Source organism: Amphibalanus amphitrite, unplaced genomic scaffold, assembly GCF_019059575.1.
Source record: "Amphibalanus amphitrite isolate SeventyFive unplaced genomic scaffold, NRLGWU_Aamphi_draft 000382F_arrow, whole genome shotgun sequence".
Classification (NCBI taxonomy): Eukaryota; Metazoa; Arthropoda; class Thecostraca; order Balanomorpha; family Balanidae; genus Amphibalanus; species Amphibalanus amphitrite.
This window is the reverse complement of record NW_024881876.1, coordinates 206591-231936: the sequence shown is the minus strand read 5'-3', so window position 1 is coordinate 231936 and position 25346 is coordinate 206591. Positions and strand designations below refer to the sequence as shown.

At 52.9% G+C, this 25346-nt stretch overlaps 1 protein-coding gene across 7 annotated transcripts; it reads left to right on the top strand.

Annotated features, from left to right (window-relative positions):
* The first annotated feature begins 851 nt into the window (after nucleotides 1-851).
* LOC122390100 lies at nucleotides 852-25346 on the top strand. Of its 7 annotated transcripts, none has more exons than XR_006258084.1 (7): nucleotides 852-1098; nucleotides 7251-7297; nucleotides 8972-9073; nucleotides 15759-15830; nucleotides 18812-18844; nucleotides 23618-23793; nucleotides 24256-25346. XR_006258084.1 is itself a non-coding variant. In XM_043382758.1 (7 exons), the coding sequence occupies exons 2-7, from the start codon at nucleotides 7282-7284 to the stop codon at nucleotides 24280-24282; spliced, it is 405 nt and encodes a 134-aa protein (XP_043238693.1). In that variant the 5' UTR covers nucleotides 894-1098; nucleotides 7251-7281; the 3' UTR covers nucleotides 24283-25346. The 7 variants fall into 7 exon arrangements, 4 of the variants coding, with proteins under 4 accessions (XP_043238693.1, XP_043238695.1, XP_043238691.1 ...); XM_043382758.1 differs by having other exon boundaries at nucleotides 894-1098; nucleotides 24277-25346; XM_043382760.1 differs by lacking the exon at nucleotides 8972-9073 and having other exon boundaries at nucleotides 934-1098; nucleotides 24277-25346.

The following is a 25346-nucleotide window of genomic DNA, read 5'->3' as shown; positions in this document are numbered from 1 at the left end:
TAGCCTTCCTTGGACGGAATAGAGACGTAGGGATCGTAGACGTTCACCATAGCTCATGGTCTCCAAGCCACAAATACGCTTAGTCCATCGGCGCTGCACTCTTTCTAATAGCCTCAAATCCTGAATAAAACCAGAGTTCCAGACAGGAGAGACATATTCAAGCACTGGTCGTATGTGAGTGGTGAGCAGGAACACCATGAACTTTGGAGATCGACACACAGTGGATTTAAGGAAGCTATAGGCCAAAGCGCCAGCTTTATGAGTAGCCATACGGATATGGTCGTGGAATTTCAAGCTAGAATCAACCAGTACACCAAGGTCGGAGGCAGAGTGGACATGAGGAATATGTTTGCCATCTAGGGTATATGTGGGGCGAACTACATTAGTAAAGGACCTCGAGAAACGGAGGATTGAGCACTTCTTTACATTCATAAACAAGCCCCAAGAAGCAGCAGTAGAGTGAAGTCGATCAATATCTCGCTGGATTACTTCGGAAGTGGCCAGGGATGGGAGGGACCTATCGGGATAATCTACACATGCGTATAACTTCAGGTCGTCGGCAAAGATTTTATAGTTACAAGACAAGTTATATCCAATACTGTTGCATTGTAAAACCCGATTTATTGTATCATTTTGTTGCGATAAACCGGAATTTCAAAACATTTCAGGTTATTACATCATCTTATGATGCAATAAATTGAAATGTCAGGATTTAACGTGAAAGGTCGGGAAAAAAATTTACAGCGACATCTGAGAACGTTGTAATAAATCGGGTTTATTACCTCACGCGACTTGCACAGATTTTGAACAAAGTGGAAAGACGTCGCTGTTCTGATATGAAGAGCTACCATATTTGAAAATCACGATTTGAATATCCTGTTTATTTGAACATTTGCGCAGGGCATTTCCCTATATGGCCTCTTTCAGCTTAGGCCAAAGTGGCGCACAACCTGTTATGCAATGCAGCATGCATCTGCCATTTTGTATTTATATACACTGTGCCATTTTGCACCCATTTTGAAGTGAAGTTACTTCGATTACTTCGGAGGGTGTGGACGTGGAGTTGGTGTCAGTGTGGAGGTTATGTTGATGTTGCAGGTAAGTTTTAGGGTTTTCATTGTTGAATGTTGATTCAATCGCAATTCAACTTCGGAAAATATTAATAAATTTATGCAATATCCCCATGCAGACAGCCATCCTTTGCAAATTTACCCACCAAACTAAGCAACCAGATGCAATCAAATACCTACTGATTAAATGCTCCATAGAAACCAACTGAATTTAATATTTTAATTCAATCTAAGTAGGTATGCTAGTTAACAATTGAATGACTTTACCTTTGATGGTATTGGGCTGGGTCCAATGTTTTACATGATAATAATATCTGCATGATATGGGTACCTATTGGGTATTGATGTTTCGGGGCTTCGTAGGGGTAGTAGTAGAGCAGGCGTCACACTTCTTTTCGCAACCAAGGAGAGGCGCTGTAGGTACTAGGTTAGGTTGTAGATTTTAGGTGGTTTAGGTGGTAGATTCTAGGTTGTAGGTTGTAGGTAAGGTTAGGTTCAGTTTGGTTTGGTTTGGTTCGATAAGAAAGCAACTTTGGGTAGAGCGCCTTTCCTTGGTTGCAAAAAGAAGTGTGACGCCTGCTTTACGACTACCTTCGTAGATAACCTGCATGGTTAAAAAACTTAAACAATTTTGTTTTTACTGCCTGTAATCATTTTATTATTTACATTAAGTTGTATGGATAGGTTCTGAAATCATGCTTACAAAATGTCATTTGTATTTTCTTACCCCATCAAAGAAGATAAATGAAAATCTAGCAATGGCTCGGAATGCTCGGAATTGCCTTTAAGAAATCCACTTAGCTCTTGGGACACTGCTGTTATTGCTATTTTGACATGTTTGGCCAATTTCTTAGTTGTGACTTATGCTACTGCACAAATTAATTGCTTACATTTTCTCCTTTACTAAATTAGCACATGGTCACTCCCTATATGCTTATAAATTTGGCATTGGTAGGGCAGACATAGCACGAGCTACCATATGTGATGCTGTAGATTGTAGGTTTTAGGTTGTAGGTTGTGGTTGTAGATTGGGTAATTTCTTCCAGTGATTGAAAGACTTTACTTTCGGCGAATTAAACTTTGTGATTGTTGTGGGCTGTGGCTGGGTAATGCTTGTTTTTGTTACATTACATTTATTTCTAACTCAGTGGACACTTAACTTTTGACTGGCATGCTATCGTTATGGGGTTTACCCATTGATTTCAGTTTCCCTGAAAAGTGAGTACAAAATTATATTTTTTTCTATGATGAGTACTGAGTACAAAAATCTTTGGTGTCTGGAGACACCAATCAGCGGCAACTTTTGCAACACTGGAACATAGGGTACACCAATGGTGGGCAGGTGGGTAAGTGCCCACCCACTTTTCGAGTGGGGGCCAACCATGTGTTTTGGCCCACCCACTTTTTACTCTAGGCCCTCGTCTCGATTTGAGAGGACGTCGTCACCTCCCATAATAAACAAACTTGGTAAAAATAAGTTCCACGAATCCCCACGCACGGACTCCAAGGGGCCGTGATGGATCCAAGGAGGCCCTCTATTCATACTTGACAGTCGAAGCGCCTGAGACTGATGGCCTGAGAGGCCCTAGTGGATCTGAGGAGGCCCCAATATCCACACTGGTCTGGGGAGGCCACTGACACCGGCGGTCTGGGAGGCCCCTTTATCCACACTAGTCGGAGGTCTGAGACTGGTGGTCTGGGAGGCCCCTCCCCTCCATCCACACTAGTCAGAATAGGCCCCTGACACTGGCGGTCTAGCCGAGGCCCCCTACCCTCACTAGTCAGAGGAGGCCCCTCTATCCTCAATAGTCAGAAGAGGCCCCTGAGACTGATGGTCTGGGAGGCCTATCCATCTACACTGTAGTCAGAGGAGGCCTCTGAGACTGATGACCTGAGAGGCCCTTATAATCACACCAGGCAGAAGAGGCCCATGAGACTGATGGACTGAGAGGCCCTTCTATTCATACTGGCCACAGGAGACCCCCCAAAACTTTCTGTCTGGGACTGGGAGGTCCCTCAATCCGGCACCAGTCTGAAGAGTCCCCTGAGACTGATGGCCTGGGAAGCCCTTATATTCACACTAGGCAGAGGAGGCCCCTGAGACTGATGGTATGAGAGGCCCTCATATCCACACCAGTCAGAAGAGGCCCCCGAGGCTGATGGCTGTGAGGCCCTTCTGTTCATATAACTGGCCACTGGAGGCCCCTGAAACCGGTGGTCTGGGAGGGCCCTCTATCCAAACTAGTCAGAAGAGGCCCCTGGGACCGATGGTCTGAGAGGCTCTTATATTCATACTGGCCACAAGAGGCCCCTAAGACTGATAGTCAGAGAGGTTCACTCCTAATGAATCTGAGGGGGCCTTCTATCCACATTTACACTTTTCTAGGGAGGCCCCCGAGACTGATGGTCTGAGAGGCCCTTTTATTTATACTGTCCACAGGAGCCCCCTGAGATTAATGGTCTGAGAGGCTCTTCTATTTATACTAACCAGAAGAGGCCCTAGGATTGATGGTCTAACAGGCCCTTCTATTTATACTAGCCAGAGGAGGCCCATGAGACTGATTTTCTGAGAGGCCCTTCTATTCAAACTAGGCAGATGAGGCCCCTGAGAATGATAGTCCGAAGAGCCAGGTGGCGGCAACTTGCCGTGGCCATATTTCGGCTCGGTAGAGCCCCACAGAGCACATGAGAGCACCTCAAGGGGTCCTAAGTAGACACGCTTATTCCCATAAGGGTGCCACGCCGGCTTCTGAAGGCTCCTTGTAGGCATCTAAGGGCCCTTTCCGGCCTCTAACGGCTCCACCCGCCTGTGATGGCTCCACACCAGTGTTTATGAGCGCCACACAGCGGCGCCTTTGAGGGTCATACTAGTGTCTCTTAGGGCCCTATATCGGTGGCTCTGGGGGCCCCACACCGGCGCCTCTGTGGGCCACCACACCTGTGCATCTCAAGGCTCTATAAGTACATATGAAGGACCCACACCGACACCTCTGAGGGCCCCACACCAGTATCTCGGAGCTCTGAAGGCCCTACACCGGTGACTCTGAGGACTCACCGGCTCCTGAGAGCACCATGTTGAATGTTGATGTCTAACGGCTCCACAAGGCCACTGAAGGCACCACACAAGCCAAGCTCTCACTGAGCTCTAATGTCCATGTACCGGCCTCTGAGGGATTTAAGCCAGCGCATTCATAGCTCCACACCAGCAATTGTAAGGGCTTCACACTGAAGTATCTGAGGGTTCCACACCGGTGTCTCTAAGGGCCACATACCGGCATCTCAGAGGGCCCCATACCGGCGTCTCCGAGGGTCCACATCTGGCGGGCACCCATCATCGACTGAAGGTCCCGACTCCGAGAGCCCCATCTGCGTCTGGGAGTAACATGCCGTCTTAAGAACCACAGCGGCTCCTCTGTCGAAAGATGGGCGTCTGCATGCCAAAGGGGAGCGGTTCTGAGACAGTAGGGCACCTACGTGCAATAGAAGGGCGCCTATGAAGCCCTTAGGTGTGCCTTAATGCGAAAGAGGGGTGCCTCTGAGGCCTACATATATGGGCGTCCACATGCAATAGAGGTCTGCACTGCAATGGATCGATGCCATGAGGGTGCATTCATAAGAAACAGGGGCGCCGGCATGGCAAAGAGAGGCGCCTTCAAGTGTCCATAAAAGAGAGACGCCTATGATAAGCGCACATTGTATGCGACAACGGGGCGACTGTGGGACATATAGGGATGTCTCTGATGACTATACATAGGGCGCTTATATGCCAAAGAGGGCGCCTATAAAGCTAATGGGGGCACCTGGGAAACGAGGAAGACATTTGTGTAAGGGTTTTCAGGGGTCATGCACCGTTTGCGGCATATAGATTCTAAAAAAAAATCGGAGGGAGAATAAGTTTTAAAAATGGTGCGGACTTCCCGCACTGTTCGCTGAAGCGGTTACGCCCCTGGGTACATCTGCTCGATCTCAGAAGCTAGATTTGGAGGTCATACTTGAAAGCAGCCGGCAGGACGAGGCAAAAGTTGGAGGCCCCTGAAAATAGGAGGCCCCCTGGAAAAGGAGGCCCCTTGACAGGGTGGCCCACCCACTTTTCATGACGTTCCTACGCCCGTGTTCCCATCAAAAGGTTCGGACTAAATTTATTTTTAAAAAATCAAATCAACATGACAAATAGTTGTTGGATTAACTATGCACGATGTACGTCAGACACGTACCCAGGATTTCGCCCACGAGGGGATCACCTGCTCTTGAAGGGGCCCGCGAGTCACCCGGGGGCCCGGGGTCAGCCCAGGCAGGGACGTATCCAGGACCTTTCGATGGGAGGGGGGCACGGTGGGTCCGGTCCCACTGGCAGACAGGCCTCTTTAAAACGGTCTGCCCTGAGAAAATGTTAAAAATTGGCACGTAAAAATACCATTTATGCCCAAGGAGTGTGCCTAATGTGCATGGTATTTTACGAGCAAACGAAGCAAGCGAGCTCCTCAGTCACCGGTGTGAAAGGCCGTCAGATGCGCTGGTGTTGAGTCCTCACAGCCGCCGTTGCGGGCCGCGGGGCCTTAGGGCTTAGAGACACTGGTGGGGCCATCATTGGCATGTGCGTGGCCCTGCACAGTGGCCTGAAAGTGGAAAGTGGCCTTTCATAGTTCATAGACTAAGACTGGCAAGGACACTCAGAGGCTGGTAAGAGGCCATCACTGGTACTGGCCCAGTCACTGGTACGTGGCCCTCAGAGACGCTGGTTTGGGGACTCTCAGAGCCGCCGATGTAGGCCCTTAACCCACGTTCGTGTAGGGGAGGGGTCGAACGGCCCCCTCGGTTTTTCGCGAATAACTCGCGTAAAAAGCGGCCGATCGCGACGAAACTTTCAGTACCCTCGGGTTATTCAATTTTACACCTACCCTAAAAATTTCATGACCCTGACCTAAATGACCTTTGACCTGTGACCTACTTTTCGAGCCCATGTTTGGCCGGAATCGCGGTTCGGCGTATGTCGGCTCGCATTAGCCGCGCGTTTCCAGTCTTTTCGTGGTTTCAGGCGTTCAAACATGTGATATGATGTTGCCCCCATGCATTAGGGTGGGTGTCAAGGTCACCTGAAGGTCTGGTCAGGTCATTGACCTTTGATGACCTCGGTTCACTTTTTCGAGTTTTACATGTTTCTAGGCTAGTTTTTGGAGCTGAATTCGAATTTAGCAACCATATGAACATTAACGAAGTAGTTTTGGTGCCTTCGTAACATGTTACGAAGCTGTCAGAGGCGGTTGACACCTACTGCGAAGACCCGGCAGGACCCCTACTGGTTGACCTGACCTGACCTGACCCGGCCCAGTTAAAATGCATGAGGACATCATCTGTGATCAAAATTAACATGATATTCGTGATCAACACCCCGAAAGCCCCCATATCAGCCACACTGCCACACTACGACGTTCTAACAGGTCCCGATTTTCCCGACTTCTGGGTCTTTGACCTGACCTGGAAGGTCAACCAATGAACTAGGACCTTAATATTGGGTGTCATCGGTTTCCTCTCGTCACGGGCAACACGCTCGTTTTTTTTTCTGCGAAACTCTAGCTCAATCATAGGCGAAACGGCAAGGGGGGGGCAACGGGCCCCCGCCCCCTTACCTATACGTTCGCGGCTGGAAAAACACCAATACGGGCGAGGGTTAATGTTACTACAATACGGCGAGGGTTACGGGCGATGCGCTGATGTGGGTCCCTTGGAGATGGCGTGAGGGGCCTCGCAGGTGCCGATGTGGTGGCTTTTAGAAACACTGGTGTGGGCCGTGGGGCTATCACAGACGGGTGTGGAGCCATTGCAGCTGATCCCTCATTGGCCGTTACTAGGGCCCTCAGAAGCCGGCAAGGTCTCTCAGAAACCGGCGCATTGGTCCTTTATGGAGATAAGTGTGGCTACATAGGAGCCCATCTGACTCATTGAGTGGTCTCCAGGCCTTGACACAATTCTATTCGACCGACCTCCTCGTACAGGAGATTCTTCTCCGTCTGACAGCCCTCGACCGAGAGGGAACATCAATCACTTTTTGCTGGATCCCTAGTCATGTTGGTGTTGCTGGCAATGAGCGGGCGGACGGATGTAAAAGTTTCAATGATACAAGCGGCAATATTTAGTGTATGCACCTCTCACACCTTGACTGCCAATAACACTTGTTTTCAGGTTGGCGTCAGTCTCCACTATCCAATCACAGATGGATACCAAACGAGGTGAGTTACAGTCACTGTCGAAGTATTCCTTGGTTTGCAGAATATTGGAATCCATAATCTAGGGGAAAGTGGTAGAATCTTTGGATGAAAACAGTGTGATAGGCAATATCCAGCATGAGTTAAATAAAGGCTGTTTATGTTTAACCTAGACTTTTTTGAAGCTGCGACAGATACAAACACTTTTGGCAAAGAAAGCAGTTTGATGTAGGTAGCATACCTTGACCTCAATAATGCGTTTGATAAAGTACCACACATAAGGATAGTATTGCAATTGAAGCTGCAAGGCATGAAGGGGAATATACTAGACCCGGTTGACAGGACGCCAGCAGCGTATAGTGCTAAATGGGTGAAGGGCAAGGTGGGAAAAATGTTCTGATTGGGGTTCCTCAGAGCTGTATTAGGTCTCATGTTCAAAATTTATGTAAATACAATCGACGAAGGCATAGCTTAGTAGAGTGCTCAAATTTGCAGATGCTATTAACCTGCGCCGTGCTGGTGGTCTGAGTTTTTAATGTCATGCTGGGGGCTCAGCGGTCAAGGTGGGCGCATGACCGCCACTGAGGGACCCTCAGAGGTCATTGTAGGACCCTCAAAGACCGGTATGGGAGCTGTGCGAATAGCTGGCGTGTGTTTCTTGAGCCTCGTGATAATCGAATAAGGGCCAGGGCCCCATACCCCCATGGGGGCTCATCGGTTAGTTTGGGGGGGGGGCAATAAATGCTATGATGCCCATGATTTGCCTTGGGGGGGGGGGGGCAGTGGCGCGGGAGCCGGGGGGGGGGGCTAGGGGGTGCTGAGCCCCTCCAACTTTTCGGCTGGGAAGGGGGGCTCGTAAGGTATTTGAGCCCCTCCAACTGGAGGGATCGAAATCGGAAATATACCAACATAATTTCATAGATTCATACATAGGCGCGGGAACCGGGGGCAGTGGGGCAGCTAGCCCCCACAACTCTGGGGCCGTGGGGGCGGTGCCCCACAACTTTTCATAAGGTCAGGAACCGTTGGGGCAGCTTGTCCTCCCCAAATTAGGGGTTGTGGGTCACAAAGGAAGAAAGCATTTAAGTGAAAAATCCAATCACATTAAACGCATGACATTATCTTATAGTTAACTCCGTAACGTTGTCAGCATCGTGTGCTTCATTCAACTCAGTGTTGGCTGCCTAATTATTGGCCGGCCGCCTCTCTCTCTCTCTCTCTCTCTCTCTCTCTCTCTCTCTCTCTCTCTCTCTCTCTCTCTCTCTCTCTCTCTCTCTCTCTCTCTCTCTCTCTCTCTCCCCTCCCTCCCCTCCCCTCCCCTCCCTCCCCTATGTCCTATTCACCGATCCTCACTGCTCGCTCGGGCCGCGTAGAGTGAGGCTCTGCCGACTCGCTCTGACCGCCCGCCGGTGACGTCACGGCCCCTCCGGCAAGGTCAGGTCAGGCCACCGCTCGCTAGTGCCGGCCGGACTTGTCGGTCCGAAGCCATACTAGCTCCGGAACGCTACGGCAAAGACTGGTTAACCGGAATAGAGCCATATCGACCCAAACTCTTATTCCGACGGCGTTCCGTTTACACCGGCCCAAATCTGGCGTGCCGGAGTCGCTAGGGCAAAACGGACTTGAGCCAAACCAATTGCTGGCTGGGAAACTTCCTTTAGTATTTTATGTTAGCTAATAGCTATCAATATTTGACAGGGCGCATAGCTGGATCATATGGGAAGAGGATGCTGCTTGCTGCTCTCCACTCCCGTGGCAGACATAAAGGCGCGCAGCGTCACTCACGTAAAAATGGACGAGGTAAGACGTGACTATGGTGCCTACATTTGTGTTGTTACCAGTTACTCAGTCCACCCAAATCTACTTGTATCTATGCTAATCAACACATCATAATTCAATCGTTTTTCTGGTTTTTCTTTAGACATTGTTCTTTTTTTGGCTCACTACCTGATCCTACATTTTAAAATCACTCGCCGAATCACTGGTGATGGTTAAAAAATCAAGACAGCATTCATCCTCCTACCGCCATGCTTCCTTATGCGTTGCCATATCTTTTCTTTCCAGAAGTCCTCCCTTCATCTCCTGGGTCAGCCGGCCGCGTGGATGAAACCCCTCCTCACACCACTGAGTATCATGTATACCACAAATATCCTGGACTTGACTTGACTATGACGACTCATGGGCTGCGACCGGCTACCCATGCGATGGACGGAGCTCCGCCGCCCGTCCTGACCCCGGACGCTAGAAGGTGGGATGCTCATCATCTGCGTGAGACTTCTGAGACTGCGACCGGAGCCCCGCCGCCCGTCCCGACCTCTGACGCTAGAAGGTTGGATGCTCATCATCTGCGTGAGACTTCTGAGACTGCGGCCAGAGCCCCGCCGCCCGTCCCGACCTATGACGCTAGAACGTGGGATGCTCATCTGCGTGAGACTTCTGAGACTGTGGCCAGAGCCCCACCGCCCGTCCCGACCTCTGACGCTGGAAGGTGGGATGCTCTTCATCTGCGTGAGACTTCTGAGACTGCGACCGGAGCCCCGCCGCCCGTCCCGACCCCGGACGCTAGAAGGTGGGATGCTCTTCATCTGCGTGAGACTTCTGAGACTGCGACCGGAGGCCCGCCGCCCGTCCCGACCCCGGACGCTGGAAGGTGGGATGCTCTTCATCTGCGTGAGACTTCTGAGACTGCGGCCAGAGCCCCGCCGCCCGTCCCGACCTCTGACGCTAGAACGTGGGATGCTCATCTGCGTGAGGCTTCTGAGACTGCGGCCAGAGCCCCGCCGCCCGTCCCGACCTCTGACGCTGGAAGATGGGATGCTCTTCATCTGCGTGAGACTTCTGAGACTGCGACCGGAGCCCCGCCGCCCGTCCCGACCCCGGACGCTGGAAGGTGGGATGCTCTTCATCTGCGTGAGACTTCTGAGACTGCGACCGGAGGCCCGCCGCCCGTCCCGACCCCGGACGCTAGAAGGTGGGATGCTCATCATCTGCGTGAGACTTCTGAGACTGCGGCCAGAGCCCCGCCGCCCGTCCCGACCTCTGACGCTGGAAGGTGGGATGCTCTTCATCTGCGTGAGACTTCTGAGACTGCGACCGGAGCCCCGCCGCCCGTCCCGACCCCGGACGCTGGAAGGTGGGATGCTCTTCATCTGTGTGAGACTTCTGAGACTGCGGCCAGAGCCCCGCCGCCCGTCCCGACCCCGGACGCTAGAAGATGGGATGCTCATCATCTGCGTGAGACTTCTGAGACTGCGACCGGAGGCCCGCCGCCCGTCCCGACCCCGGACGCTAGAAGATGGGATGCTCATCATCTGCGTGAGACTTCTGAGACTGCGACCGGAGGCCCGCCGCCCGTCCCGACCCCGGACGCTGGAAGGTGGGATGCTCTTCATCTGCGTGAGACTTCTGAGACTGCGACCGGAGGCCCGCCGCCCGTCCCGACCCCGGACGCTAGAAGATGGGATGCTCATCATCTGCGTGAGACTTCTGAGACTGCGACCGGAGGCCCGCCGCCCGTCCCGACCTCTGACGCTGGAAGGTGGGATGCTCTTCATCTGCGTGAGACTTCTGAGACTGCGACCGGAGGCCCGCCGCCCGTCCCGACCCCGGACGCTAGAAGGTGGGATGCTCTTCATCTGCGTGAGACTTCTGAGACTGCGACCGGAGGCCCGCCGCCCGTCCCGACCCCGGACGCTGGAAGGTGGGATGCTCTTCATCTGCGTGAGACTTCTGAGACTGCGACCGGAGGCCCGCCGCCCGTCCCGACCCCGGACGCTAGAAGGTTGGATGCTCATCATCTGCGTGAGACTTCTGAGACTGCGGCCAGAGCCCCGCCGCCCGTCCCGACCTCTGACGCTAGAACGTGGGATGCTCATCTGCGTGAGACTTCTGAGACTGCGGCCAGAGCCCCACCGCCCGTCCCGACCTCTGACGCTGGAAGGTGGGATGCTCTTCTGCGTGAGACTTCTGAGACTGCGACCGGAGCCCCGCCGCCCGTCCCGACCTCTGACGCTGGAAGGTGGGATGCTCTTCATCTGCGTGAGACTTCTGAGACTGCGACCGGAGGCCCGCCGCCCGTCCCGACCCCGGACGCTAGAAGGTGGGATGCTCTTCATCTGCGTGAGACTTCTGAGACTGCGACCGGAGGCCCGCCGCCCGTCCCGACCCCGGACGCTGGAAGGTGGGATGCTCTTCATCTGCGTGAGACTTCTGAGACTGCGACCGGAGGCCCGCCGCCCGTCCCGACCCCGGACGCTGGAAGGTGGGATGCTCTTCATCTGCGTGAGACTTCTGAGACTGCGACCGGAGGCCCGCCGCCCGTCCCGACCCCGGACGCTAGAAGGTTGGATGCTCATCATCTGCGTGAGACTTCTGAGACTGCGGCCAGAGCCCCGCCGCCCGTCCCGACCTCTGACGCTAGAACGTGGGATGCTCATCTGCGTGAGACTTCTGAGACTGCGGCCAGAGCCCCGCCGCCCGTCCCGACCCCGGTCGCTGGAAGGTGGGATGCTCTTCATCTGCGTGAGACTTCTGAGACTGCGACCGGAGGCCCGCCGCCCGTCCCGACCCCGGACGCTAGAAGGTTGGATGCTCATCATCTGCGTGAGACTTCTGAGACTGCGGCCAGAGCCCCGCCGCCCGTCCCGACCTCTGACGCTAGAACGTGGGATGCTCATCTGCGTGAGACTTCTGAGACTGCGGCCAGAGCCCCGCCGCCCGTCCCGACCCCGGTCGCTGGAAGGTGGGATGCTCATCATCTGCGTGAGACTTCTGAGACTGCGGCCAGAGCCCCGCCGCCCGTCCCGACCTCTGACGCTAGAACGTGGGATGCTCATCTGCGTGAGACTTCTGAGACTGCGGCCAGAGCCCCGCCGCCCGTCCCGACCCCGGACGCTAGAAGGTGGGATGCTCATCATCTGCGTGAGGCTTCTGAGACTGCGGCCAGAGCCCCGCCGCCCGTCCCGACCTCTGACGCTGGAAGATGGGATGCTCTTCATCTGCGTGAGACTTCTGAGACTGCGACCGAAGCCCCGCCGCCCGTCCCGACCCCGGACGCTGGAAGGTGGGATGCTCTTCATCTGCGTGAGACTTCTGAGACTGCGACCGGAGCCCCGCCGCCCGTCCCGACCTCTGACGCTAGAACGTGGGATGCTCATCTGCGTGAGACTTCTGAGACTGCGGCCAGAGCCCCGCCGCCCGTCCCGACCTCTGACGCTGGAAGGTGGGATGCTCTTCATCTGCGTAAGACTTCTGAGACTGCGACCGGAGGCCCGCCGCCCGTCCCGACCCCGGACGCTGGAAGATGGGATGCTCATCATCTGCGTGAGACTTCTGAGACTGCGACCGGAGGCCCGCCGCCCGTCCCGACCCCGGACGCTGGAAGGTGGGATGCTCATCATCTGCGTGAGACTTCTGAGACTGCGGCCAGAGCCCCGCCGCCCGTCCCGACCTCTGACGCTGGAAGGTGGGATGCTCTTCATCTGCGTGAGACTTCTGAGACTGCGACCGGAGCCCCGCCGCCCGTCCCGACCCCGGACGCTGGAAGGTGGGATGTTCTTCATCTGCGTGAGACTTCTGAGACTGCGACCGGAGGCCCGCCGCCCGTCCCGACCCCGGACGCTAGAAGGTGGGATGCTCTTCATCTGCGTGAGACTTCTGAGACTGCGACCGGAGCCCCGCCGCCCGTCCCGACCCCGGACGCTAGGAAGGTGGGATGCTCTTCATCTGCGTGAGACTTCTGAGACTGCGACCGGAGCCCCGCCGCCCGTCCCGACCCCGGACGCTGGAAGGTGGGATGCTCTTTATCTGCGTGAGACTTCTGAGACTGCGACCGGAGGCCCGCCGCCCGTCCCGACCGCGGACGCTAGAAGGTGGGGTGCTCATCATCTGCGTGAGACTTCTGAGACTGCGGCCAGAGCCCCGCCGCCCGTCCCGACCTCTGAAGCGGGAAGGCGGGCTGATGCCCGTCATCTGCGTGCGACTTCCGAGACTGCGGCTGGAGGCCTGCCGCCCGTCCCGACCCCGGACGCTAGAAGATGGGATGCTCTTCATCTGTGTACAACTACTGGGGCGACGGTTGGAGCCCCGTCTCGTGTTTCCCCACCTACCTCTGAGACGGGAGTTTGTGGGTCAGTAAAAACCTCTTATTCAACAGCACTGCCAACTGAACTGATCGACATGACGCCGTTCTCTGCAAGCGAGTACGACCTTATGTCACCCACCTGCTCTACTTCGAGGGCTTCAGTCCAGGATGCAGGGGACCATGGCACATGGACTTTTCCTGAGCACTTGATGTGCAATCAAACAGAGATCACGGCTCCCGAGAACCACCATTTGGAGGAGAACGAATACGGAGAACAGGGAGCTGAGTCTGATGTCAGCGACGGTGTTGAGGTGGCTCCGCCCCAGCACAGTTCTCAGTCGCGTACATCTCAGTCGGCGAGGAACGGCGCATCGTGCGGCGAAGTGCGGAAAAAAAATGTTTGCATATATTGCAAGCAAAAGAGAAATCTGATATGGCGCCATATCAAGACGGTCCACCGTGACGAGAAGGAAGTCAAGGATATACAGGAGTGTGATTCTGAGCAGGAACGAAAAATGAAAATCACCGTGATGATCAACAAAGGCAACATGGAGCACAACAAACTCGTCCTACAAAGGGGTGAAGGTGACATGATCTTGGGAAGGAAGTCGGACCAGGCGTCCGTGGACGACTACGTGCCATGTCCTTACTGCTATCTTTTTGTGGTTAAAACCAACATGATGCAGCACATAAAACATCACTGTGTGGCTCGCAAAACAGAATGCCCAGACATTCCCACGGTGCTGGCAGAGAGCCGGACGCTCCTGAGTGACGGCCAAGAAGAAAATACTGGGTATCACAAGGACATATTGTCTCGTATGCACGACGATGCAGTTACGAAGACCATAAAGAACGATGAACTCCTGAAGAAGTGGGGTGCCAACTTGCACGCGAAACTTGGAAGGTCGGGTTTTGCGCAGATAAGCCAGCGCCTAAGGATGATGGGCGAAGTTGTCCAAGCAGCCGGAAAGAGCATGCAAGAGCTGATCAATGGCGAAGGATTTGATACGGTTGTAAGTGCCACCAAATCCGTCTGTGGGTTTGAGCAGGACAAGCTAAACGCCCACACGGGGCTGCCCACATACAAAACTCCTTCAAAGGCCATGCGGATTGGAGGCGAACTACGACAGCTGGCTGCTCTCAAGAAGGGCATTGCGCTGATCAAGAAAGAAGAAAGCGAAGTGAAAGATGCTGAGGCGTTCTTGTATCACGTGGACCAATTCTGGAATGTGAAGATCAGCAGCGTAGCGCTGAAGAACCGCGAGTCGAACAAGTATGACAAGAAAGACATGCTGCCCTTTACCAGCGATTTGAAGCTTTTCACCGAAAAAATGAAGGAACGAGTGAAAGAAATGACAGAAAAGGGAATACATGGCATGACAGACTATGCAAGGCTGAGCAAAGCGGTTCTCGCCCGTTTGCTAGTATTCAACAAACGCCGTCCTAAGGAGCTTAGCAGCATCCTGCTGCAATCATGGATCAACCGAGAGATGTACAAACAAGAGACGGTAGAAGAAGTGAACAAGTCAATGGGTGAAACAGAAAAGAAGTTGTTCAACGAGCTCGACGTCGTCATGTCCCGCGGCAAGTGCGGGAACAAGGTCCCCACCCTGATACCGAGCGACTGCGCGGCTCCGCTGCAGCTACTGGTAGACAACCGGGAGACGTACATTGACAAGGATAACAAGTATCTGTTCGCAAACCCTCTGGCGAGGACTACAGGACACTACAACGCAGGCGTGGTGCTTAAAGAGCAGTTGTCGGACATGGCACTAAACAGGGCAGATCTCTTCCATGCAACAAAACTACGGAAATATTGTGCTACAACGTCCCAGATTCTAGAGATGGGTGAATTCGATATGGAGGTGCTCACCCGGCACATGGGACATGACAAAGACGTGCATCGTGGGTACTACAGACTGTCAGACGCTACTCACGAACTGACGCGTGCCTCCATCCTGATGATGAAGCTGGACGAAGGATGCCTCTCAAAATATAGCGGACGGAGCCTGGAGGAGATGCTCACTGAAGGTAACTAATCGTTTGTACATGTGCTAATCGTAACATCACCATTCGTCTGTCATTTTAGCAGACATTTCATGCAGTTAAAGCATTAATTTGCAATGTAGTGTTAAAGAGGCAATGCAATAACACCATGAAGAGAATCGTACAGAGCGAAGGCAATGTAAGACCGTTAAAGTTCACTGGTACTACTAGGTTATATGCAGACCCATGGTGCTGTACTTCAGATTAAGGACGAGCGCGGATAGCCAAAGCAGTCCGGGTACCACCGTAGCACATATGTTCCGTTCAGCGTTTTTTTTTCAGAAATGCTTGCCCATTATGGCAGGCACTTATTTTGCATCACACATATTCTTAAATCTGACAGAGACGGTTTTTCAGAGGACTTCGACGAGCCAGGCTCTGAAAATGAGGGCGGTCCGGCTGATGATCGCCAAGAGGACGATGAAGGAGGTGAGGCGCATTCACTACATCTATAGCGTGTTCCATGTCAAGCTTGCGGCTGAAGTGCTCTGTTGAAGGCAGTGCGTGATTTCTGTGCATACATCTTACATTCTAAGACTCAAATTATTGAATGGAGTAGCGCGCTCAGCGAATTGCCTGGAACTGCCAAGGGGACTCCGACCGCAAGCTTGATATGGAACAGACTATAGTCCGGCCTGAAGTTTTATAGTGGGAGGGCAATTGCATAGGTGAGTTCATATGCATTTATTGAAGCACTGCGATCGATGCAGGATAATAAGCGTATCGCTCAATAACTGCATTGTCCATGCGAGAATGCCTTTACTCACGTCCGTCTGAGGAGGGAGGGAATCCGACCCATGGGCGATTTTTTTTTTTTTGCAATAGCAGCTCGATGGCGGCGTGAAGCGCCGCCCGCCACCCAACCTCGTCTACCCTCGGCCTCGTTTGCAATTTTGCTAAATCTGTTACATATGAAATGTCATATGCAAAAAAGTATTTAAGCAACACTCACTGCGTCTCCTTTGGTGAAATCTTGAGCTTAACGTATTGAGACAAAATATTTTGATAAAGCTCGATAGGGCTTGTTCTAAGTTATCGAATGCTATCTTAATTGTTCTAGCTTTTATGTTTTTTTTCGAGACACGTAGCGTTTCGTGCTGAAAAGCGCCATTTTTATTTTTAATGCTGGCTTTTATCATGCAAACCCTCTAAATATTGATGTAGTTAGGGAGCGAGGACTCATGAGCCCCTTTCCCATGAAAATTTGCTGTTTTTAGTTCCATGGGAGCGAAACGTAAGTGGGGTCGTATCAAGCCCCCCCCCCCTCCTCAGTCGTTCTTGTTCGGGGTGGCAAAAAAAAAGCAGTAGACAGGTGCAGGTTTAGGGGACGTCGTGCTAACGAAACGACAAACTCAAAATCTTTAACAAGACATGAAGCGAAAAGATCTTTTTGGCCGGAGGAATCCAGAGCGTCGTAAGCCTCGTCGTAACTGCGACGTGTCGCAAGTTGTGTAGTAAGTCGTTTTTGGAGGGATCAATCGATGAGTAGCGTTACTTAAGTAGTAAAGCCTGTCGCAAGTTGCCTGATTTGCGACACAACTTACGAATTTGAAATAGCAGTCGTAAGTTGTGTCGTAAGCTAACCTTGCTTTGAGGAAGAGGTCACAGGTCACAGGTCATTCGGGCCATGGTCACGAAATTTACATGGTTAGTGTAAAATTGTTTGAACTTGAGTTAAAATTTGGTTACAATCCGTTGACGCTAACGCGAGTTATAGAGCTTGAACCGACGGATCATCTGTGAGGCCTCAATCCGTGCCAGCGAGTGTTAAAAATGGTGCATAATATGTTATATTCAAATTCATTGGGGTATTCAGGGATACAAAGCAGCCTTATATCATTCCAGCAACTACTGGCGAGTCCAGAAAGGCGATCTTGGACGTTGCGAGGGGCATCCCCCAAAAGATTCTCCCAATTCCAAAAACGACGTGTCTCAGATGGCCCCCATGGCTCCAATTTAGCTCTGTGATGACCCCAGTTGACCTCTGTGATCTGCCGTGTCTCAGATGACCTCCGTGACCTCCCATTGAGCTCTCTCATTACTCCGAGCTGACCTCTGTGACCTGACGTGTCTCAGATGACTTCCGAGTTTTGTGATGACCCCAAGTTGACCTCTGTGACCTGACGAGTCCTATATGACCTCCAATTGAGCTCTCTCATGACTCCGAGCTGACCTCTGTGACCTGACGTGTCCCAATTGAGCTCTGTGATGAGCCCAAGCTGACCTCTGTGACCAGACGTGTCCCAGATGATCTCAAATGAGCTCTGTGATGACCCCAAGTTGACCTCTCTGACCTGACGTGTCCCAGATGACCTCTATGACCTCTAAGTGACCTCTGATAACCCCAAGCTGACCTCTGTGACCTGACGTGTCCCAGCTGATCTCAAATTGAGGTCTCTGATGACCCCAAGTTGACCTCTGTGACCTGAAGTGTCCCCAGATGGCCTACAATTGAGCCCTGTGGTGACCTCAAGTTGACCTCTGTGACCTGACGTGTCTCATATGACCCCCATGACCTCCAATAGAGCTCTGTGATAACCCCCAAGTTGACCTCTGTGACCTGACGTATCTCAGATGACCCATATGACCTCCAATTGAGCTCTGTGATGACCCCAAGTTGACCTCTGTGACTTGACGTGTCCCAGATGACCTCCGTGACCTCCAATTGAGCTCTTTGATGACCCCAAGCTGACTCTTGTGACCTGACGTGTCCCAGTTGACCTCCAATTGAGCTCTGTGATGACCCAAAGTTAACCTCTGTGACCTGACGTGTCCCCAAGTTGACTTCTGTGACCTGACGTGTCCCAGATGACCTCTGTAACCTCCAATTGTGACCTCCAACTTCAACTCTCTTACCTCTCTGTGACTTCAAACTCTCTGAACTCATTTCTTCTAAAGCATAGCTTCTAGATGCTCTTTAGCCACGAATCTCCTGTGATCGACCCCAAATTTTATGGCAAATTATGTGAGCGTTAGCGATCACAAGTCACCCAGTTGAGACAAAGCTTCAGAATCAGAGAACATGCTTGACCTGGCTGTCTCATAAGCTCTCAAACCAGAAAGGCGAATGTTCCGTTATGCGTGATAGAGTTTTCGACCTTACTGACGTTTACTACGGGATCAGCTGATCGTGTAGCCTTTTAAATTCTCGAGTAAAGCGGGTATTTAAGCCTCGTCGTAGCTACGTTCTGTCGTATCCTCCGACAAACCCCTCTTTCCTCAACATCCCTCCTTTTTCGCTACGACACAACTTGCGACGGGACATGTGTCGTAACTTGCGACGTGTCGTAGATGGACTTGCGACGCCCCGGCCAAATTTATGTTCTCATGCATAACCATGTAATGTTAACAGAATTACATGGTTAAGTGGTTCTATTCCTAATGTTAACTATATTTTTTAATGTCCACAGGCCATGAACAGCGGAAGAAGGACCGCAAAAAAAGTAAGTGAAAGGTTTGGCGCCTTACATCGCCTGCATCAGCTTTACGTGTTGCATTATTTTCATAAACGTATTGAAATTTCCTGCATTAAATACCCTCTTTGTTAAATTTGTATACCTTTTTATATGCAAAGAAACATTAAATGTTGATGGTTTGCCCCTCCCGATTTTTTAGACTCGCTAGTAGAGGCACCTATGTATCTTGCGGCAATGGCTAACAAACAAAGAAAACGGCAGACAAGGAAGCATGAAGCACCAAGTCCAACACATTCTGCCGTCCAAAGTCAAAACCCCACATGTCAATTTTGGGTCATTTTTCGTTTTTTACACCATTGTGACCAGCTTGCAAAGCTCTATTTCATGCCATGAGGATTTTTTTCAAAAACCAAAAAAAGCTTTTTGGGAGAGGAAAAACAAATTTTGGAATTCACACGTCTTTGAAAAGCACGGAAGTGACACAGTCAAAACCCACTACGTCGGCGAAAACCCACACGTCATGGCTAACCTATGTGCCAGTGACAAAATCCACGTCGGTAAACCCATAGACGTTCTTGCAGATTATGAAATGCTTGCAACGTCAAAACCCAATACGTCGCTACACTACACAAGGACGACGTGAGGGCTTTTGACATGTGGTTATATGCTGTCTGCATTGAGTTTATCCTGTTCGGTCGCGAGGACGTATGGGTTTTTGCCGTCTTTGAAGCATCTTTAAAGCCGTATCAATGGACATCAGTATCAAATGGACGATTTGAGATACGGAGAGTGGCACGACATGCCTATAGCAAGTCTCACGGTGTTGCCGAATTCCGAAATGACAGCAGGGGACGAGTTTTGCTGAAGTGGAAAGGATGACGTCACTCAGTTGCTGGAGAGCTGAGGGCTGTTCACGGGCCCTGTGTGCGGTCGGACCGCACACAGCCTCCAAGCTCCGCCCACTGCGTCCCTACGTCAGCCTTCCGTCACCGCACACAGCGACCGCTGTGGCCGGTCGGGACTGGCCACAGCGGATCGTTCACCGCACGCAGCCGTGACGTCAGAGCCGCCTACCCATCCCCTACCCCCACGCCTGCTGGACGCACCGCACACACCGCACGCAGCAGTGTGCGGTGCCCGTGAACACCCCTCAGGGTCCTTTACAGCTGCCTCTCGAACCTTCTTCTCCGTTAGCGGTGATAGGTGTTCGCCCCTGACGCAGATGACGACCTTTTCCTCATCGGCTTCTTCTACGGGCCCTGTAGTGGACAGCCGCTGGCGTGACAGTGCGTCAGCGACAGTGATCCTGCTGGCAGGGGCGCTCGTCACTTCGTAGACGTACGGTAGCATTCGAGCCTACCACCTAGCAACAGGTGCTCCCGCCCAGTCTGAGAACTTAGGCGAGGAGCGTGTTCATCACGGACTGGCCAGTCCGGAGTGTTAAACGTCGCCCTCAGAGGTAGACGTTCCACCGCTCCATTGCTTGCACGGCACTGAGGGCCTCACGGTCGGACAAAGAGCACCGCTCGTCAGGACAAAGCACTGAGCCGTCAGGACAGCTGTGACATGATGGCACCAGCACCCAGCAGTGCTATCAAATGAATGATTCGGATGCGCGTGGCCGTGACGTCACCACTGTCGGTAGGTCTCGGTTTAAGGGCGTCAGAACCGGGCTGCTCGGTACCATTTTTGATGGTCTGGAACCTTGACTCTTCCCCCATCCACTCGAACAGCACTCCTTCCGTAGAATCACAGCAAGTTGTCGGATGTAAGCGCAGACTGGGATGGAGCGATTCGACCAGCAAGTCAGCGAGAGGAAACTTCTGAGCTCCCTAACAAGTTGTGAAGGAGATTCTGGCAAGCAGAGTCTGTCGAGACCAGGCCGGAGGTGATTTGCAGAAATCGTATCAACTCACCGTGCGAGATGAACGCTGATGTTCCTGCTCTCCGGATGGGGTTCCAGTTGCTCACATGCCGACCGGAGATCGATGTTGCTGTAGACTCTGCCATGAAGTCGAGCCTGGTACTCTTCGATTGTCGAAAGAGGATATATCTCAGCCACAATATGTGAGTTGGGCCACCTGATGTCAACGCTGCCCGTTGAATTTGCGAGAGAAGACCTGCGGGTTCACCCATGAGGACGCTTCAATCTTCTCCACGATGTCTTCCGCTCCTCCTGCACCTCATCTCGAACAGAGAGCAAAAGACGGCGCAGCTTGTAGTCCGTGGGCTTAGGGACGAGGATGGGACATTTGGGACGAGGATGCTGTAATGCTGGTAGCCATTGATGGTCGGGAGAATCGCATCCCCCTCCTCTTGTATGGTGAAGACCTCACCTGATGTTGGGAAATGGTGACACCCAGCTTTGCATCAGACCCAGGCCTGTGATGGCTTCCGCAGCGGCCATGTATCCACCAGGAAGAGGCTGGCATCCACCGACTGGTACCGGGCTGTGGCACGCAGACGTCGCAGAGTATTTACCTGTCACGCTGAAATGCATTCTCCCGAACCTGAGGAGGTTGGATGTGGATGGCTCGTAAGTGCATCCCTAGAGACGGCAGACGTACTCTGCACTAAAGTCTCAAGGTCGAGCAGGTTTCACCAGCATCCACCGTAAGTGTCATCGCTTGCCTACGCCTCTCTGCCTCCAGGATGACAGGGCCGGTCACCTTACTTACTGCAGGTGTTTACCTTGCACTGCAACACATGAAACGCCATGGTGGCCTTCTTCACTCGTGTTAACTTCCTCTTTCCGACTGCAGCATAGTGACTTCCTTCCACAGACGCGTCAGGTCACTCGTCTGGCAGGACACTGAGGGGCCCTGGCTGTTGGCATGGTCAGCGAGCCCCTAGCTCCCGCATGGCCTTCTACAGATGCTGGGTGTTCTGTCAACCGCGGCTGTCGGCTGATATTAGCCACTGCGTTGTGTTCATGACGAGCCATCAGACGACTGGAGGATTGAACGCTCGTAGGCTTCACACAAATCGAGCACCTTCTCCAGGGTGAGGGCACCGTCTTGCAGGAACTTCGCTAGATGATGATGCAGGATCTGTTCCACCACGAGGTATCTGATCGTCTTATCTTCAATCGTCCTGAAGTTGTTGCTCTTGTTCTCCGCGGGTCGGCTCATGGCCGGCCGTAGCCCAACGGCTCTCGGTGACTGAGGTAGCCGCGGCTGAAGGCCGCCACGACACCGCCGTCCCAAAGCTGCGTAGGGTCCGATCATATGTTTCCGAGTAGTTGGAGCCTCGCTCCGGCCAAGCATGGGCACCCGAGCAACACGCGCTCCGGTGTGTCCGGACCCTCGCGGCACACCAGGCAGCGCGCCACTGCACTGGGCAGGCCAGGTCGCTGCACTGTGGACACTCGCGCTCGGGGTGGCGTCCGATCCTGCGCAGATAACTCTACGAGTGGCTCCAGTGTCCCGCCCGCAGCTGGTGGACGTTAACCGCCTCGTCCCGAGACACCAGAAGCACCGGCATCGGCATCCGGTCTCCCATAATGTTTTTTGAAGATGCTGTCTGTCCAGCTGCGATGCCATGCCTTGGTGGCGGAGCGGCCAAGGCTGACAGCCTTCACGAAATTAATTCGTATATGATTGTCCAATTCAATTGTCCAATTCAAACAATCAGCCTTTACGAAGCAGCGGACGTCCATCGGGACGGCGGCTTGCGACATGCTGGAGGCCACTTTAGCCAGCACGTCCACCCTTTCGTTGCCGGGTATTCCGCAGTGTGCCGGGATCCACTGTATGAGGACTCGGAGTCAGGAGCAGTCGCCATACGGCGGCACCGAGTGCCGTCGGTCGTCTGACTCCCAGCACCACTCGCCAGCGTGGCGAGCGCCGCCTGCGAGTCTGAGCAGACGATGACTGGGCTCTCCGCCGGGCCGCCTTCCAGCTGTAGCAGCATCTCCAGAGCCCCGCGGATCGTCACCAGCTTAGCGCGGGTACTGCTGCATATCTTGACTGCGGGGGCTCGGAGCTCGTGTTCCTCGCCCGAGGGGAGGATTATCAACGCTTCACTCCCTCTGGCTGAGACACCTCCCTCCGCCGAGCCGTCGCTCCATACCTACACGGCGTCGTCTGGAAGGGTGGCCAGATGTTCCTCCGTTTCCGAGCGCCGGACGTCGGCTGGTGCTGTGCGGCTGATGTGGCTGCCGATGTCTAATTTATCGTCCTGAAGTAACATATATTGGCTAGTGCTCGCAAAGCGGACACATATTCTGTAGTAGTCTCACCAGGCTGTTGGCCTCTCCGACGGAAGATGAGATGCTCTACCGCAACACTGTTTGGACGCTCTAGGTAGGCCCGTTTACCCGGTTGATGCCCGCTAAGCAGTGCTGAACTAAACAACCATGTCTGCTATTTATCACTAAATCACCCGGAGCAGACGAAAGTATATCATGCGGGTATAACAGATGTAAAGTCGGTATCACACCGGGCGTCAGTGTTTCCGAATAAGTATGTAATTAGAAAGTTAACTCTTTGAAACAAAGGTGATGGCCTGAGGTTAAATATTTTGTGCTGTGAGAAAATCATTTAAAGCAACCAGTAATTGGTTGTGTTTTACCTTTTTGTCTATCAGGAAGTTCGTCAACGGTGTCACAATAGAATAATTTTCACCTTTGACAACGTGTATAACTGTAGGGCGGCCCATTACCTGACTAGAAAGGTTGTGAATGCACCCTTGTCCTTCCATCGATGTATTGTGATTGGAAGAGCGTCACGGCGCTGGTAAAAAACTTGCCTCAGGCTAGTCAAGGCGTATAACAGGGTTAACATTTCTTTATTTTTTCAGAGCGATATGTAAAGTGGTCTGTGCCCGAAGTGCAGAGACTGCGGGCGATACTGAAAGCCCGCGGTGGGCGGGTACCCAGTATGGATGACCTCAGAGACCTGTACAAGAGGGAGCCGTTCAACGGCCATAATCTGAATGACATAAGATGCAAGATGTACAAACTTAAACAGAAGGCAGTAAGTATTGACAATGTATTGATGCACTTCTTTGTACTTGGCGCGTATGTTTGTTGCGATGCGCTATATTCGGTTGCTTATTTTAGGCGTGCAAGGGATGATTCCTCCTTGATACTAACTGAGTCAATCGTCAGTTAGTTCTTCAATGTTCATTGTCATAACTATGTAAGTGTGGATAAGGTGACCTATTTTTGAGTTCATAGAACTGGAGCCAGCAGAGCTCCAACCGCATTTTTTTACTTCAATAAGCCAAATTCCAGCGGTATTAACCCTCGCCGGACCTATTGGTTTTCTACATACGCGCCGGCCGAGGGGGGTACTACGACCCCCTCGCCGTTTCGCCCCTGGTGGAGCTAGCGCGTCGCTGAAAAAACGCTTTTGAAAACCGTAATAGGCTCAATATTGTATTTCCTTCACATAGCTCCATGACTCCGTCCGATTTCACGGCGTAACTAACATCAGTTCGGTGGTCCCTGCCCTCAGGAGTGAGCTGCTGGAGCGGCCGGGCCGGGCTGTTCTGGGTTGGGTCCGGACGGGACTTGGGGACCGGCGCCGCCCGCGGCGTCAAATACATGTGTCTGCCCGCGCCCCAATGCCGCCCGCGGCGACAATACATGTGTCTGCCCGCGCCCCGATGCCGCCCGCGGCGACAATACATGTGCCTGCCCGCGCCCCGATGCCGCCCGCGACGTCAGCAGTGCTCTCTGTGGCAGCCAGTGAACAGCCGCCACATGGCCTATGTCAGGATCGCTCGAGGCGCTGCAGTAGGTCCTGCTGGCCGTGTCCGGTGTTTGGTTGTCAAGCTCTGAAGCACCGTTTTTGTTGAGTTTGGTTATCAAGCTCAGAAGTCAGAGGCACCGTTTTTGCTGCGTGATACCGATGGCACGGACGCATGTACCATGTTCGGTTGTGTCTCGTGTGCCTGGTGTAAGTCTAGTGATTGTGTTGATCCGATCGAGTCTGTGCTAGGGTCCAGTGGCAGCGCCCGATGCCGTCGGTCCATGTGTGGTCGGCAAAGGGTGGCCAGCGGCCTAGCGTACGTCGGAGTCGTGAGCGTCAAGATGGCGTGTGAAGTGTGTATGGGTTGTTGTGTATCTCGATAACGTGTTTCCTCATAATGGTTTCGATGCTGTAAGTTCTCGTAAGTCCGTTGTCATCAGTTGTTCTCTGGTGTCCGTCCTTCCCTGTTCGGCACTGGCAGCGGTGCCCGGTGATAGGGCTGAATCGGGCCGGGGGCTGGGCTGTGCTGGGTTGGGTCCGGATGGGACTCGCGGCCCGGAGCCGCCCGCGGCGTCAGTAAGTACATACATTGAGTTTTACATTGAGACAGAAGCACCGTTTTTGTTGAGTGACACCGATGGCACGGACTTGAGTACCATGATCCGTTGTGTGTTGTGTGCCTGGTGTAAGATTGTGTTGATCCGATCGAGTCTGTGCTAGGGTCCAGTGGCAGCGCCCGATGCCGTCGGTCCATGTGTGGTCGGCAAAGGGTGGCCAGTCCGGCAGCTGCATTTTTGTGTCCTTATTGAAATACACTGTCAGTCGTCAGAAAA